This window comes from Mustela putorius, unplaced genomic scaffold, assembly GCF_011764305.1.
Source record: "Mustela putorius furo isolate JIRA1106 unplaced genomic scaffold, ASM1176430v1.1 tig00003858_pilon_pilon_pilon, whole genome shotgun sequence".
Classification (NCBI taxonomy): Eukaryota; Metazoa; Chordata; class Mammalia; order Carnivora; family Mustelidae; genus Mustela; species Mustela putorius.
Genome location: NW_025422010.1, coordinates 50,337,471 through 50,352,894, shown reverse-complemented (window position 1 = coordinate 50,352,894; position 15,424 = coordinate 50,337,471). Strand labels below are relative to the sequence as shown.

The window sequence follows — 15,424 nt, the reverse complement described above, 5'->3', positions numbered from 1 at the left end:
CCCAAAAGTTTACAATGAGCCCTTGAGGGATATGAGGCTCATAACTGCAAAAAGCAGCTCCACCTCAACAAAGAAGAGTCAAGGGTCCATGTAAACAAGAAGTGAATGGTATGAAGTAGGAGCCAGGTTTCTAAGGTAGCAAAACCTAGGTTCCTCATATAGCAAATGTACAGTTAGACTGAAAAGCGCCAATAGGGGACCCTTCCAGCATCTGATTCCCAAGTGACTGGTGTGTGTGTGTGTGTGTGTGTGTGTGTGTGTGTAATGTCTCAAGCAGCTTTCCACACTTAGCACACCCCTTGTTATTCTCAGACCATTCTTTGGGATAGAAGAATGGTTCCATTAAATCCTGTTTTATGCAATTCTTCAAACACACTTTCCTTTATGCTCCTTCTACTGGGGCATTAAAAGAAGAGTGCTCACGGGATGCTGAATACATTAGCATGAAATAATGTATTAACCTTGGCCAAAGACTCCCACAGTCCGTTTCCCTGCTGGCCAGAGATCCTGGGACGGAACTCACAAGCCCACTGACCTGGAGCGTCTGGGTAGAACAGTTGTTCTTGGAGTACTTACTGGAGTAGGAGCCAACAACTGGCAGAAAATGTGTTTGGGAGGAAGAAGTGGTCTACACCACGTAGTCTAAGACGATATCTTTTTTCTCATTTTCTTGGTCTTCATCCCCTGGTTGGTGTTCTTCTTTACGCATCACTGTTAACTCAATTAATGATAAAATAAAACCATCCAACCACATCCTCCAGCCAAAACGTATCTTGTTTGTTTATCTAAAGTGCAGACTTCCCCAAATCTAGCTATAAACTTGACTTTCCTATTTCTGTTTTAAGTAATCTAAACCTTGAAAATAAAATCTAAGACATCACCTTAAGAAGTCAGATTTCTCTTCCTTCTGTGTCCCACAGCACGGAATCCTCTCGGTCCTACTTCTGAAATGCCAACAACCATAGCGTTTTTCCAGGACTGCTCTCACCACCCTGGGTTACGTTTACTTGATGACCATGGCTGAGCTGGCACCACATCTTTACCAATTTAAATGTTATTACTGTGACAGCCATTTATGTTGTTCAAATATGGGCCATCTTCCGTATTTTGGGCATGTTGTAGTGTTGTACTTCCAGCCTCCTCAGGAGGAGGTAGGATCATGAAACTGGTTTTGGGCAATGAACTGTGAAGAGTGACATCTATCACTTCTGGTCCAGAGCATGTAATCACACTTCCCTTTGCCAGAAGAACGAGCAATTTCTGTGACAGTGGGAATAAGAGGACAAGGGGGTTTGGAGCTATGTCTCCTTAGTCAACTGACAATGAACATTAAATGTGACCAAGAAATAAGCTTTGTTGTTTTAAGACGTTAAGATTTAGGGTTGTAACCACAACGTAACCTATCCTGTCCTGATTGATAAACTCCCCCACCTTCCATCCTAAATACTGCCACTGACTGGTCTGGTTTTATCACTCCCCTGTGCAAATAACTCATTTCTGTCAAAGAGTACAAGCCTTAGTCCATCATTCAAGGCTTCTTACTGTTGGCCTGAGCCTACGCTGAAAGCCTCAGCTCACCCACAGAGAAAATGGGCTTCCTAAGAATTCACAGAGCATGGCCCAGTTTCTGCCTTTGGTCTGAAAATACTGTTTCTCCATTCCTCACATACACAACTTCATCCAGGTCTACCACTAATGAAGAATGGGTAGAACTACAAGTTCCTCTGCGGATTTCTGGTCAGCAATCACTGTGTTGACCCAAGTATTCACATCTTTTGTTAATGGCCAAGAATTTTTCTACATAGCTTCTTTCTAATTGGTCCTTCTTTCTGAAACAGCTATGAATTCTGCTGTTTTGTCCTTCTTGGCTTCTAATCTCTTCCATAGACTCATCTCCTCACCTCTGTGCTTATTCCAGGTAATTTCTCCACAACCTATCTTCCAGTTCACCAATTCTCTCTTTAGTTGAATCATCTGGGTTCTCTCCCAGGGCTACAGCCTTGTGTGCGGTTTTTCTACTCTGAATTTCCATTTCTTCTTCATTTTGGATCTCAGGGCATTCTTTGATACCTTCTTGGATGCTCCAACTGGGCATTTATGGATGCTAACTTCATACTGGCAAGCATTTCTGGGTGCTTTAGAAAGGCTTTCACTTTATCTGATAAAAAGCCATAGTGCCACAGACAAAAATTCTAGTATCGTGTTTTGCACATACTTTTTATTTGTTGAATAAATGAATATTTGTCAATATGTACATAAACACATAGAGCGAGCACTACGATTTAGAGCAAGAATATCTGGGTTCTAATACGTGAAGCCGCTTCCCCACTGTGGGGGCTTAGGCGAAGAACTGCATCTGAGCTCAGTCTCCTCGACTATAAAACTAGACTATGAAGACCGTGCAACCCACCACACAGGTTTATTGCAAGGTTCATATGCAGAAACACATGAGAGTGCTATGATACAACGCAGAGCAATACAAGTATAAATATAACAAGTAACAGCAATGGAATTTCAAGTGTAGGAATCCTTTAATCATGCCCTTACATTATACCCATGAATCGATGGAGTCCACGAGAAAGTGACAAAGGGCTGACTGCCAATGAGAACGAATATGTCGTTCTTCCGGAGGTGGGGGGTGGGTCAGGAGGAGGAATTCTGCAATATCGTGGCGCCTGTTCCTGCCATCAAGCACTTCCTCAACTTCATGAAGATGCCAGACCACCCCCCCCCCATCAAGAACTCTCTCACAGAAGCGCAAGGGCCAATTCCCACGTTTATTTACATATGAAATGTGTTTAATACAGTTATGACGGACGTAGTGCGTAACACCTGACAGCAGCAAGACCTTCTGAGGAACCGAACGTCGACTACAGTATATCATGCAAATATCTATATATACACAAACGAGTTTCTTTTCTTAAAAAAAGAAAAAAAAAGTACAAAATGTGTTTAGGGGATAAATACAAGATATAAAATGCAAACGAAAACACACACAAAAAAAACCCAAAACGGAAAGATAGAACTCTCCCAGAGAACTATAAACGGAAGGGACAGGGGAGGAGCCCTGCTGTGTTTCGAGGCAGCAGAACTACTGATATTGAAGATGCTTATTCAAACGACCGAACCGGAGCCCGGTGGCTCAGTGCATGACCGCCCGGCCCATCGCGCCCCGCCCCTGCTGCACTGACAGGTCGGCGGCGGAAGTAGAGCATCCCAACTCCAAGTACCGGGACGTCTGGCAGTAGCACCCAGAACAGGAAACGCCAACTCTTTAGACGGCAAAGGGTTATTAAGTCAACTGTGATTTTTTTTTTTCCTGTCAAGAGCCAGAGAAATACTTGATATATTTAGTTGTGTCTTTGTAAGAGTTAATAAATTACATGACAAAAAAATTCGACTATAGAAATCTATTGGTCTAACGACAGGTGTGTAAGTTTTTACAGTAGTCCAGCCCTTGGGCGACTTGACGACCTTGTGCTCTCTTGGCCGGCCTCGCAAAAATCCACCCAGAAGACCACCAGCCTCTGGCTCTTCCCTCGGGGATACCCTTCCTTCCCCATTCTACAGTGGAATTAAGGGGAATGTACGGTCCTTCCTGGAGTTCGGGCTGAAGTTTTGAATCCGCCGCTGTGAAGGGAAGCTACCTGCCGGGCTGGTTTCGACACCGTCTGGCGTGGCCTGGACACGCCAGGGGTGCGGTGATACATCAGAGGCGCACTGGCCGGCTCAGAGCAGGCACGTTGAGGGTAGTGCTAAGACACTTGAAAGTCCCTAGTGTTTTTGAGACCCACGATACCTACAATTTATGTAGTTTAATTCTAAAAATTAAAAACACTAAAAAAGGCCTTATTTTAGCCTGGAGTTAGTTACCCCGTTCAAATTGGTTAACATACAAAATGGTTTATTTGAATTCAGGAACTGCCCCTGTTACTAAGAACTCTGTTTTAAAAGAAAACAGTACAAAAAGAAAAATTCTAACCCAGAAAAGAATAAAGGAAAAAAAAACCACCAAAAAACCAAAAAAAAGGGAAAAAAAAAAAGACCCTCAAAACATCTTCCACTAAATACTGATACAAACATGTAACAAAGAGTATAAAAAAGTTATTCATTTAAATATATACAAACTCTTTTAAACTCAAATACTGTTTTAATACTTATCGAGGATGTACACGACCAGGTGAGGAAGGACACTCGGAGAGAATATATTGCAACAGCCTAGACAGTACTGTTAACTCTATTATACTGCAAACTTTCTGTAACAAAAATGTCTCTTTTCTTCCAATGTGGACAGGGATCTTCCTTACGGAAGGGCTGTGGCTATTTCTCGGCCGAACTCACTCTTTTGGACTTGATGAAGGCCATGCCGTGTGTCCGCATGTGAGCATTTAAGGCAGCTTCAGTTTCGAACATTTTCGCGCACACTTTGCACTTCCGGTCGGACACGGCACCGTCGGGCGACTCGTCCTCGGGGCTCGGTTTGTTTTCCTGCTGGTTCTCCTCCCCGGCCCCGTTCTGCTTGGACACGGGCTGCGGCTCCTTCAGCTTGTGCACGATGAACAGGTGCCTGGACAGGGACACGTGCGACGTGTAGCAGAGGCCGCACTCCCGGCACTGGTAGGACGAGCCGTCCGACTTGTGCTGCGGGATGTGCTCGTGGAACTGCAGGAGGTTTTCGGTGGTGAAGCCGCACACGGCACATTTGTGAACCTTGAAAACGTTGATCTTGAGCTTTTTCAGTGGCTGGGTAATTGCCCCTCTGGGAGGTCTGAACTCTAAAACTGGTTCTTCCAACTTCCGCTTGGGGCTGGGAACCTTGAAGAGAAGAATAAAGGGGACGACACGAGTGAAAATCGCTCTACCCCATGGGGGATCCACGACCGGTTCTCCGGCGGACTGTGGGATTCAGGATTTGGGGCTTCCTACAGCTGCATGTCTACCTACCCCACACACACCCCTGCTCCCCTGGGGCTCCTGCCTCTCATGTGCTGCACACACAGGACCCGAGCTCCTACATTCCCAGGCATCACGGCCGCTGTGGGGCCCCACAGAGGACAAATGAGTCCCTGCCCCCCCAGAATGCAGGGCTCTGACACAGCGGGACTGAAAACCACAAGCCAGGAAATCGGCCGTCGGTCAAGACCGCAGGAGGACAAAGCAGGCCATGGAATGGGGCTGGGACGAGACGGGGGTTTGGGAGGCTCCCCGGTACCATCAGGAATGGCCCAGGGACCGTGACACTCCAACAGAGGCCTGCTGTGGGGAGGGCCAGGGGCCGGGCCCGGGAAGCCGAGGCAACAGCCAAGCCAGCAGGTGGAGAGGAGGCAGGGGCTGGGCAGAGAAATGCCAGGGTATGGCCTTCTCTGGGACTGGCACGGAAGGTGCTGGAAGGCCCAGCTGGTCCAGCTCCCGAGCTCCCGAGCTCCCCCAAACACTCACTCCCCTTTGTCACACGGCTCACCTGCCAGCCATGCTTTTCTCCTTCCCTTCTGGCTTTCTAACTCTGATCCCTCACGCTTCCAGCGCTCCGAAAGAGGGACACTCCCTCCTCCCTGCTCGGTGGCCCATCTTTTCGGCCCGATGACGGGGCACCACTCACACACAGCCTCGGCCTGAAGCTGCCCTTGCACAGAGGTTCTGCAATTCCGGCCCAACCCCCTCCCCCTAACCCCATCCGTCGAGGGGAAAAGATTACAATTCAATGCGGCTCCGGTCCGGCTTGTACTCTGACTCGGCTTTACTCGACGATTAACTCCTTGGACGCACGCAGAGGCTGTCTCCCAGGTACATCCCAGACCGAGGCCAGTGCCAAAGACAGCAGATCTCCCTACACGTCTGCCGGACGGCTCCCTCCTCGAATAGCACTTGGCACACACACCCCTGATACGCAGGCTAACATATACACAGTTGTCTGAGTCAAGTTCGCTACCCACTGACCTAAAGACAAGGCTAATCTGTGACTTTCTTTCTTACTATGACAAAGTGAAACGAAGAATTTCTGCACTTTTCTTAGGTACCTTTCACAACCGACACACTGCCAACAAGATAGAACCTAGCTTCCTACGTTCCCTCCGGCTAAGAGACCGTTTACATGAGTCCACACAAAATTCTGTAACGTATATACGTAAGGAGATCCCTAAAGCTCTTTCTGGAAAGAGACAGAAGAAACTTAACAGCTCGTAGAGCAAGATGAAAGATCAGAATGGGTGTGTGGGGAGATGACCTATTATGTTATACCTCCATGCATAGGCTCGGATTTCAAAAAATTTAAAGTGAACAGCATGAATGGAAAAAGCAAGTTAACACAACGTCACTGTAAAGAGAACATCTGCAATGTTTGACCTTGGTATCTTCTTTTATTTCTGTTTCCTCCTCATTGGTGGCTTCTGTCATTTCTTTCAAGTCAGGATCCTTAATACCGTGCATGAGTTGGATATGTTTCTCCAGCATCAACCGTTTCGTAAAGGTGCGCCTGGAGTCTGGGCAGTGCCTGTGGAGCAAAGACAAGGAGGTCACCTGCCTGCCGGAAAGTCACCCACGCTGAAGAGTCCGCTCACCGAGGAAAGACCTCCACCAGCCAATGGAATGCTCCGTGGGGTCAAGATCATCTGCATGGACACCACTGGTCCGAAAGGAAACAGCGATTTCACTGTGACTCGGTGTCCAATTTGTGAGAAAAGTTTTTGCAGCCTTTGTAAAAGGCTTTCTGTCGCTTTTTTGTGTTCTCATGGGACCGGCCTAATTCGGTTCAGATAAAGTATTTCCTGTCTAGGTTTGGTTGAGGTAGTACTTAATTTATAATTCCAGAGGGCTTTAATTTTGAAGTAGAGAATATCAAATTTCAAAAGTTTTCTTTACAATGACTCAGTGTTCTCTCAGAATTTATGTCTTAAGACATACTTTAATGTGAAAAAAGTCCCTCGCTGATTCCTTCATGTGGATGTTAAGGATTCCTGCCCAAGCTGCCGTAACAAAGAGAAGACAGGGTGTCTAGCCCTGTCACATTCCTCACCAAGACACAAACACAGTGTCACAGGGCTCAAACTCATGGGTTCATTCAGTAGGCTAAAAAGTAGGCAACTCAATGATATCCAAAATAGGTCACTCTTTTAAGTTTTCACTCCCCTTTGTGTGGGAGAAAAAAACCCAAACCTATAGATTATGACTAGTTTTTCCTTTAGAAGATAGGAAGTCACCATTTTCTTAATGAATGGACAAAAAGAGACAAAGTTAATGGCCATGGGGACTACAGATGCTGTAAGGCACACAAGAAGGAAACTGCTTCGGTCAACGGGTGTACACAGCACCTTGGGCCCTTACGCAGAATCAAAAGGCTTCTGGACATTCTGTAATGACTGGCCCCACACCCTGATGATCTCGTGTTCGAGGCCCGCTCCTGGGACAGCCTCGGGAACCGGCACCAACACCACAGAATAAAGGAAATCCGCCAGACAATCCAAGCACCTCGCGGCCTCACAGTGACTCCCACGAGAAAGACACAAACCTCTCTGAGGAAGGACAAAGCCACGCCAGAGCCCCTTTCCACCTTCCTCTCGGCCAGGGCTTCCTGGTAAATTCTCCGACCCTTGCAATGCGGTCTCACATGCGCAGGGCTTGGTCACGGGATGCTCTCACCTCACCAAAATCACTCCCAGCTTCAATCTCACCGAAGGCGGGTCAGTGTCCCAGTCTCCCTACCCAAGAAACCTCCCCTAGCTAACTGAGAACGGTGAAGTCCCGCCGAGCCCACAGCCAACCTTCACGAGTGTCCCGAGCCACATGATACCCTGTGCCCGGTCATGTCACACGCGCCACGCGCCACGTGGCCACACGGCTTCTGTGTCCGTCAGTCCTCTCTTTTAGGAGAAGTTATACCAATTCACTCGAGGCACACTCTGGCTGAGCAGGTGCTAAACTTTTCCACTAAGGATACAACAAGTTCTGATTCTCACATACAAGGAAAGAGCTTGTGGAGGTCCAGAGCAGCTCTACCGTCCACTCAGTGTTCTGGTCCACTCAATTCCTGGAATTTGGTCTCTTCGCCAAAAGCGTGTGCTGAGAAAAGGCTGCCCTTCACAAGGGAAGAGGCCAGCCTCGGACTGACTCCACGACCGGGCGCTATCAGAGTCCGCTATGAACCAACCAACCAGACAACCAACCTGCCAGTGACTGCTGGCAGCTCCCTGGGCCTCTCATGACCAAAAAGCATCTCATTCGAATGTGTGCCTGCAAATCAACCACTTCTCCAAGATGCTCAGGTGTAGGAGATGTACAGCTCTGGACAACAAAGCTGTATATCCCCAGGAGCATACGGGATAGGCAAGAGGCTACTCCTGTTTATTTGACTTTTTTTTAAGTGTTACAACCCAGTCAAGAAACTGTATGTCAAAACAAGAGAATACGGAAATCTACAAACTACAGCAGAGAAATGGAAAGTTAACGGCAACATATGAAACACCTGAACGTTTCCGCTTTGTTAATTTCCCTGCGCTTCCCACGTTAGAAATCACGACTTACGAGCAGGTGTAAACTTTCCTGATGCCTTTGTGCTTGATCCGATTGTGACGGCACAGGCTGTGTGAGGAGCTGAAAGATTTGTCACACTGGCGGCAAGGGTGTTTTTTCATTTGCTTCAGTAGGAGAAAAAGAGATACAGGGTCACTTAAGGGAACAAACCCCGAATCGCCTTAAAAATTAAGAATGCTTTCATAATAGTTCAAGTTACAACAAGCAATACCGTTCAAGCAATACAACGACAACACAAAAAGATTCTTCTTAAAATGTAATAAAAAGGAGGGCCAAGGCTGGGGTAACCACGCAGGGGCTAATTAATTTCTAGAGAATGAGAGAAACGTTATCTTAAGAGTAAAATATTACATTTTTTTCTCAAAACGCTTACAGTGTTGATTCAGCAGAAACCCCTGCATTTTTGAAACATCAAAACATCACGTTTTCTTTGCAAAAGAGACATATTATTTTTACCATATCATATAGTAGACATTATATGAAAGCAGAACACTTCAATAAATACCAGATAAAAACCATTAATTTGCTACAGATCCAGAAAGAATGTTAATTCATCCATTGCGCCACTTTCAATTAAATCTCTAGCTGATTTTCAACATCGTGAGTCCCCGCCCACCTCACCGATGAACGATTCCTACCATAAGAGAAGAGTTTTCCAAAAGGCCTCTTGAATAATACCATTTAGTTATTCCAAGAACACAAGAATGTGAAACCACTTCATACAAGCCACCACTAGTGTCTCCGGCGTGTGTGTGCACGTGTGCAAGGCCGAGTGTGCACAGGGGCCGAGGGGCAGTGAGAGGGCCAGAGAAAGATCTCAAGAGATACAAAAGTCAAAGTGAAAAGCGACTTTGGCTATGATGATACTTGTGTTAATTCAAAAGATTCTCATGAGGAAACTCTGAAGCAAAATTAGGCAGCTTAACCCTAAAACACATTCTTTGGGTACTGTCCGCACTGCAGTCTGGAATCAACCAATGTCGTTTCACAAGGAAATCAGATCAAGAAGTAACTGCCAGCCTCGTGAATGGAGCATCTGGCAGGAGCCTCCTGGACAATCAGGCTAAAGAATGATGAACAAGGTCTCGTGTGAAATAATGCCACTATTTTTGACAATAAGAAGAGGTAAGCAGCAAATGCGGGCAAAGTGATTAAAGAAGTGATAAATATTTTTATTTGCTTTTTAAGATTTTATTTATTTATTTGACAGACAGAGATCACAAGTAGGCAGAGAGGCAGGCAGAGAGAGAGAGGGAAGAAGCAGGCTCCCCACTGAGCAGAGAGCCCGATGCGGGGCTCAATCCCAGGACCCTGAGATCATGATCTGAGCTGAAGGCAGAGGCTTTAACCCACTGAGCCACCCAGGTGCCCCATGATAAATATTTTTAAACAATGTTTTTACACCCATCACGTGATAAATATGCCCTTACTCAAACTGGTAAGCCAACCTATCTATTTAAGTGCCGGAGCTTGGCTCTGGTGACCCAGGAATGGGCTGCTGCCTTCTCTCTACTGCTCACAAGTCAAACCGTGTCGTGTGATCCTGGGGAAGTTTCTCCACAAACATCCAATCCCCGAACTTAGAGTTGGGGATTGCCCCAGTTCCTTCCTCAGAGGGTGCTGGGAAAGCGGGGAGGGGTAGGGAATGAAAGAGAGAGCACAGTCCTTGGGGCACAGAGAAATCCTCATTAAGTATTCTTTTGTGAATAAGGATAAAGTTACATATCCACTTTCATTTTAAAAGTGGAAACTACTGTCTTTTAAATGAAACACATTGGTGTGTAAGTGCTCAAAAACCTAGACAGAGGGGAAGTTTCTTCTCCATGCTGAAGATGGGAGTCCTGCCACTGCTTTGATCGTTTTCCTAAGCGTGTGATCTGGGATATTATGAGAATAATCTCGGGGCGGCGGGGAGGATGGGAAACAAAGGAATAACCAGCTAATCCCTCTGAGCCACACTCAGGTTCTTCAGAATAGAGTTTTAAGGGGCGGCTGCGTGGCTCAGTGGGTTAAGCTTTTGCCTTTAGCTCAGGTCATGATCCTGGGGTCCTGGGATCGAGCCCCACATGGGGCTCTCTGCTCAGCAGGGAGCCTGCTTCCCCCACCCCGCCCCGCCTCTCTGCCTACTTGTGATCTCTCTGTCAAATTAAAAAAAAAAAAAAAAAAAAAACAAACTTAAAAAAAATTTTTTTTAAAGAAAAGAGTTTTAAGAACAGTCAGGCATGAGTAGTCCTGTGTTTCAAAAAAGGTACTGAAATATCTATTAATATCTAACTCCTGCAGAATTTTTTATCTATAAGATGGACAATGTTAAGATCCTGGAAGAGTTAAAACACAAGACATTTTTCTAAAAATAAGACAGTTATAGCAAATAACCATAAAGTAAGTGGAGAGCAGACATACAGCTTTCCAACCATCCAACAGGGCAAGAGGCCTCGGAGGAATGCAAATGGATTCTCCATTAAGATGAAGGGTTTGAAATTCCATTTCCTGTTATGGTGTCATGATATTAATATCAAATCAAAATTTTAATAGAGAAATATCAGTCAAGAAGTCCTCAGTAGGTAACACATTAAATGAAAGCAGCTTAGATAAATCAGTAATTACTATTTTCAAAAAGAGTTGACAATGTGTGAGATACTCTTCTTCTCCAACGTCTTTATGGAAAAAAAAAAAAAAAATGCAGAAACGAGCCATGCAATCCCCAAACAATGGAGCAGGGTTTCAAAATCAGTGGTGACAAGAAAATCACAGGCTTAAACACCAGTCTCCAGATCAGACTGCCACATTCCCATTACCTAAGAAAACAAATTACTTCCTTCTTTGTTAAATTTTAAATACTAACTTATTCAAAGGTGCTGTATCTAATTTATTTTCCTAACTTCTACCTCTTCAGTATTACAATACTGAAGCCACTTTCTGACACAGAAAGCAATTTTATCAACCAAACAAAAATGGGGGAAAAACAACTGTATTGAAAAAGCACAGTCTATCGTCACTCGGTTTTCAAGACTGATAAGGTCATTTACCTCCTCCAGTTCCAGTAGTACGAGCGGATTTTGAGGGAACCAGGGCCCTGAGTGGGCTTCCGGCAGTCAGGTTTTCCTACTCAATTATGAGTTATTTTGTTTTTAAATAGAACTCTCTGAGGAAGCAGTGGAAGCACAGCTGGGAGAGTCTGAACATTTTTGAAAACTTTAAATACCAAATAATCGTTCTCCCTAACCTCCGATTGTTGACTCTTCTGCCTTCACATTCTTTAGGAAAGAAAGCATCAGCTCCTCTTAGCATTTGCTTTCCAAGGGCCCTCACTCTGGGCTCAAGTTCTGAGCTCTGGGATTTACAACACCTCTGCAGGCCATTCTTTCTGGGTAGTACTTGGTGAATGTGTTTGAAATGTCATGGGCTCACACACCGGACACTTCCCATTCTGATAGCTAGTCCCTCCTTGTGTCTTGGCTTGAAGCCCTCTTTCTGTTTCAGGAGACTCTCAAGAAGTAGAGGGAGACATTCCGCTGGCCAGACATGCACTTGGCCTTGTTCTGCGATTCTTGTTTCCAAGAGGTTATCGGCCTCCCAATGACTCAAAGAGCTTCCTCAACTCCAATCAGACATCCAACCCTCCCGCCCCACAGATTCAGGACGAAAGGGAGCAGAATGATTCCCAAGCCATGATGACAACACACCCTCCAGCTCTATCCTAAACACTTCTTACGAAAAAGGAAAACCCCAACCACCTGTATAAACTTCAGCCTATCACAGCAGTAATCCCACTGGACAGAACTCCTAAAACCGCGGGCCCTTCTTCACTTGGAATTCTAGTCTACAGATACACCCGCACGCCTTATGGTCAGTTCACATGTATCATGGGTCATTTGCACGACACAAAATCAAGCAAGAAAAAACACATGGCTTCCGGCAAAAATGAAGTTGGGGCGTAACACTCAAACCCTGTCAAGTGACACACCTAGTAAAAATGGCAGAGCACGGACTCAAGCAGGATGCCTGGGAAGGGCGCACCGGGGGCTGCGGCTTGCAGGGCTTTTGTGAAGCGGAGGAAGGAGGATTACTGGAGATAGGAGGGTCGGAGGGAAGGCGTAACCTGGGGTGAGCACCAGTGTGACTCCATGGGGAGAGGAAGTCGCTGACGGCAGTCTGAGGTGAGCGCATGCGTGTTTTGTGTATTCCTACGTGACTCCGTTCCACGGTTTTCTACGCTCACCTAGTGTTTCTCAAGGGTGATAACACACATGTGCAAATTGAAAATTTATGTTAGGCTCCAAATGTTCCTGAGAGATCAAATGCATGAGAGGATCTGCTCCCAACAGAAGCGCTACAGCAGGACAGGCAGTGTAGACAAGGTTCTTTGGGGCAGCACTGCGTGTGATGGGGAAAGACGGGAAAAAATCTGGCTCCACCGAGGGAGAGCTGGTTAAATGAATTATATGCACACCGACTGCTACATTCTTGCCTTGCAGCTGTGGAAAAGAATAGCAGATCCTGATGCACTATAAAACATACACTACATGGAGAAGCAGCTGGTGCGGAAAATCAGATTCGTGAGCTGCGATCTGCGTGGTAAAGAAATAAAAACAGGAACAGGTATGCATCTCTGAGGATACCTGCACAGAGACGCTTCAAGATACATAAGACACTTGGCGCTGGTGGGTGGCAAGGGTAGGAATGAGGCTTTTTGCCCGATGCCTTCATATTGTTTAGATTGTGGGAAAATGTGAATATAGCCCGTAGCAAAAAGATGTTCTTCTGTTGCCTCAGAAAAAAAGAAAAATTCAGCCAGATGTACTGAGGTATAACTCATACAATGTAAAACCCACGGTTTTTCACGTATGATTCTAGAAATGTCGACAAATAGATCCAAAGTTGACAGAACAGTTGCATCAGCCCTAAAATTCCCATGTGCCCCTTTACAGCTCTGGGCACCCACTGCTGTGTCTTCTTTCCTCTCCCCTCGTTTTGTCTCCTCCCTTCGTCCCGCGGATGGAAGCGTGTACTCTAGCGCGTGGTTCATGGAGTCCGGCTCCTTTCGCGGCAGAACACGTGCAATCCAGCCGGGCCGCTGGGCGCATGCGCAGCCCGTCCCTTCCCACCCCGGGGGCCGCGCTCCGCGCCACCGCCGCGCGCTCTCCGTTTATCTGCTCCCCCACTGAGTGACATCTAGGTTGTTCCCAGCTTTGGGGACTTAGGAATTAAAGCCCCTGCAAGCGGGCACGTACAGGGTTTGGCGTCAACATATGCCCTTATTTCTCCCTGGGAGTGAGATGACTGAGCGCCAGGGTGGAATAAGCAGGAAACTGTCCACCGTCTCCCCGAACGGCCGCCCCTGCCAGCTGCTCTGCCGCCCTCCCCGAGGCGGTCCCGCAGGGCAGCCAGGAGGACCTCCTTGTGCGGTCACGTGCGTTTCTCTGAGAGAGTGTGAAGGTAAGACTTTCAGTGGACAAGACAACCTACTTATACAGTGTCCCTCTCCCTCCGAGGAAACACCTGGAACTCCCCGAGTTTCTGGTTTTGCGTTTCTATTTCAGGAGGCATCTCGGTGCCGAGCGAGCGCCCGGAAAACCGAAGCCGTAAATCGCTCATCTCTGTACCCCTGGCATTCCGCACACAGAAAGTGCTCCGCGAATGTTTGCCGTGTGAATCAGTCAAGGAAAGAATAACTGAAAACACAGTTATCTACTGGAAAAATATAAGCAGGTTCTAGAAAGTAAACTAGAGGAGCACATTTCGGGTCTCGCGCTGGACACACAGCCAGCACGGCTTGTTGCCCGAGGCCGGGGCAGACCTGCCCAAGTCGGTTCTGGTAAGAGCCGGTGGACAAACCAAGCTACTGAAGACAGAGGCGAGAGGGGTCAGAGGGCAGGGAGAATCCAGACAGGAAGGAAGGACAAGTCTTCCTGCAGGACTGGAGAGAAGGCGCGGACCGCAGACAGGTGTACTGCTTGCTGTGGCCAGGGGGGTGGGGACAAAGGGACTGGGGGAAGGAACTCCTGCCCCAGCTTCCACTTCGTTTTTCCTTTGTAAAGATTTTATGTATTTATGTATTTATTTATTTGAGAGAGAGAGAGAGAGAGAGAGAGAGCACAAGCAGGAGGAGTGCAAGGGGGAGAAGCAGACTCCCAGCCGAGCAGGGAGCCCAACATGGGGCTTGATCCAGGAACCCCGGGATCATGACCTGAGCCCAAGGCACACGCTTAATGGGCTGAGCCACCCAGGCGCCCCTCGGCAGCTTCCATTTCAAAGAGAAGTATATATGGTGCATCCAGGTAACCCAGTCTTCCTTTTTTTCCCTTATTGTTGCTAATTATAAAAATCACACTTATTGGAAAATAGATGAGACAATAGACTGCCTCGAATGTCACTGACTACAGTAACTACTGTCAATCTCCAGCTATATCTCCTTCCTGTTTCTCTTCCAAATCCACATTCATGTGCATTTAAGAGTCTATGTTATACATCTTAACACGTATATTAATGTATTAATGTACATGTATTGTAACGTGATTTTTTTCACACACAGCTATGCATATTTTGACGTTCCTGTGTTTTTCTTAACACAACATAGTATTCTGTTGTATAAAAGGGCCACAGCTTATTTAACTATCTCTCATTAATGATTTAGGTTGTTTCAAATCTTCAGTAATTATGGGCAAAAATTTCTGTCGTCAACCAACTACTTCTGTGATAGGAATTTCTGAAAGTCTTTCTAGTCTAGAAACCATGAAAAATGTCAAGGCTCGACACTTCTTGCCAAACTGTCCTCAAAAAGGAACCCCCTATTGCTGTAAGTCAGGGCTTATTTGCCAAAAGTCTTACAGATCACCATTTGACTCTACCAAAATGGCAGATAAAAGACTGTACTGCACTTTGTTTTGTTTTTCCT

The 15,424-nt window shown here is 46.4% G+C and overlaps 1 protein-coding gene across 14 annotated transcripts in view; it reads right to left on the bottom strand.

Moving 5' to 3' along the window:
* Positions 1 to 2,762: 2,762 nt before the first annotated feature.
* The window catches only part of ZNF532 (zinc finger protein 532), a 107,773-nt gene continuing 95,111 nt past the window's right edge, over positions 2,763 to 15,424 (bottom strand). For 13 of the 14 annotated variants that reach the window (XM_004745566.3, XM_004745570.3, XM_045065675.1 and 10 more), the window contains 3 exons: positions 8,518 to 8,630; positions 6,343 to 6,490; positions 2,763 to 4,815 (listed from right to left, as the gene is read on the bottom strand). In XM_004745566.3, coding sequence (XP_004745623.1) covers positions 4,321 to 4,815; positions 6,343 to 6,490; positions 8,518 to 8,630 — 756 coding nt within the window. In that variant the 3' untranslated portion in view covers positions 2,763 to 4,320. The remainder of the gene's footprint in view (positions 4,816 to 6,342; positions 6,491 to 8,517; positions 8,631 to 15,424) is intronic. The other variant, XM_045065682.1, reaches the window with a different exon arrangement.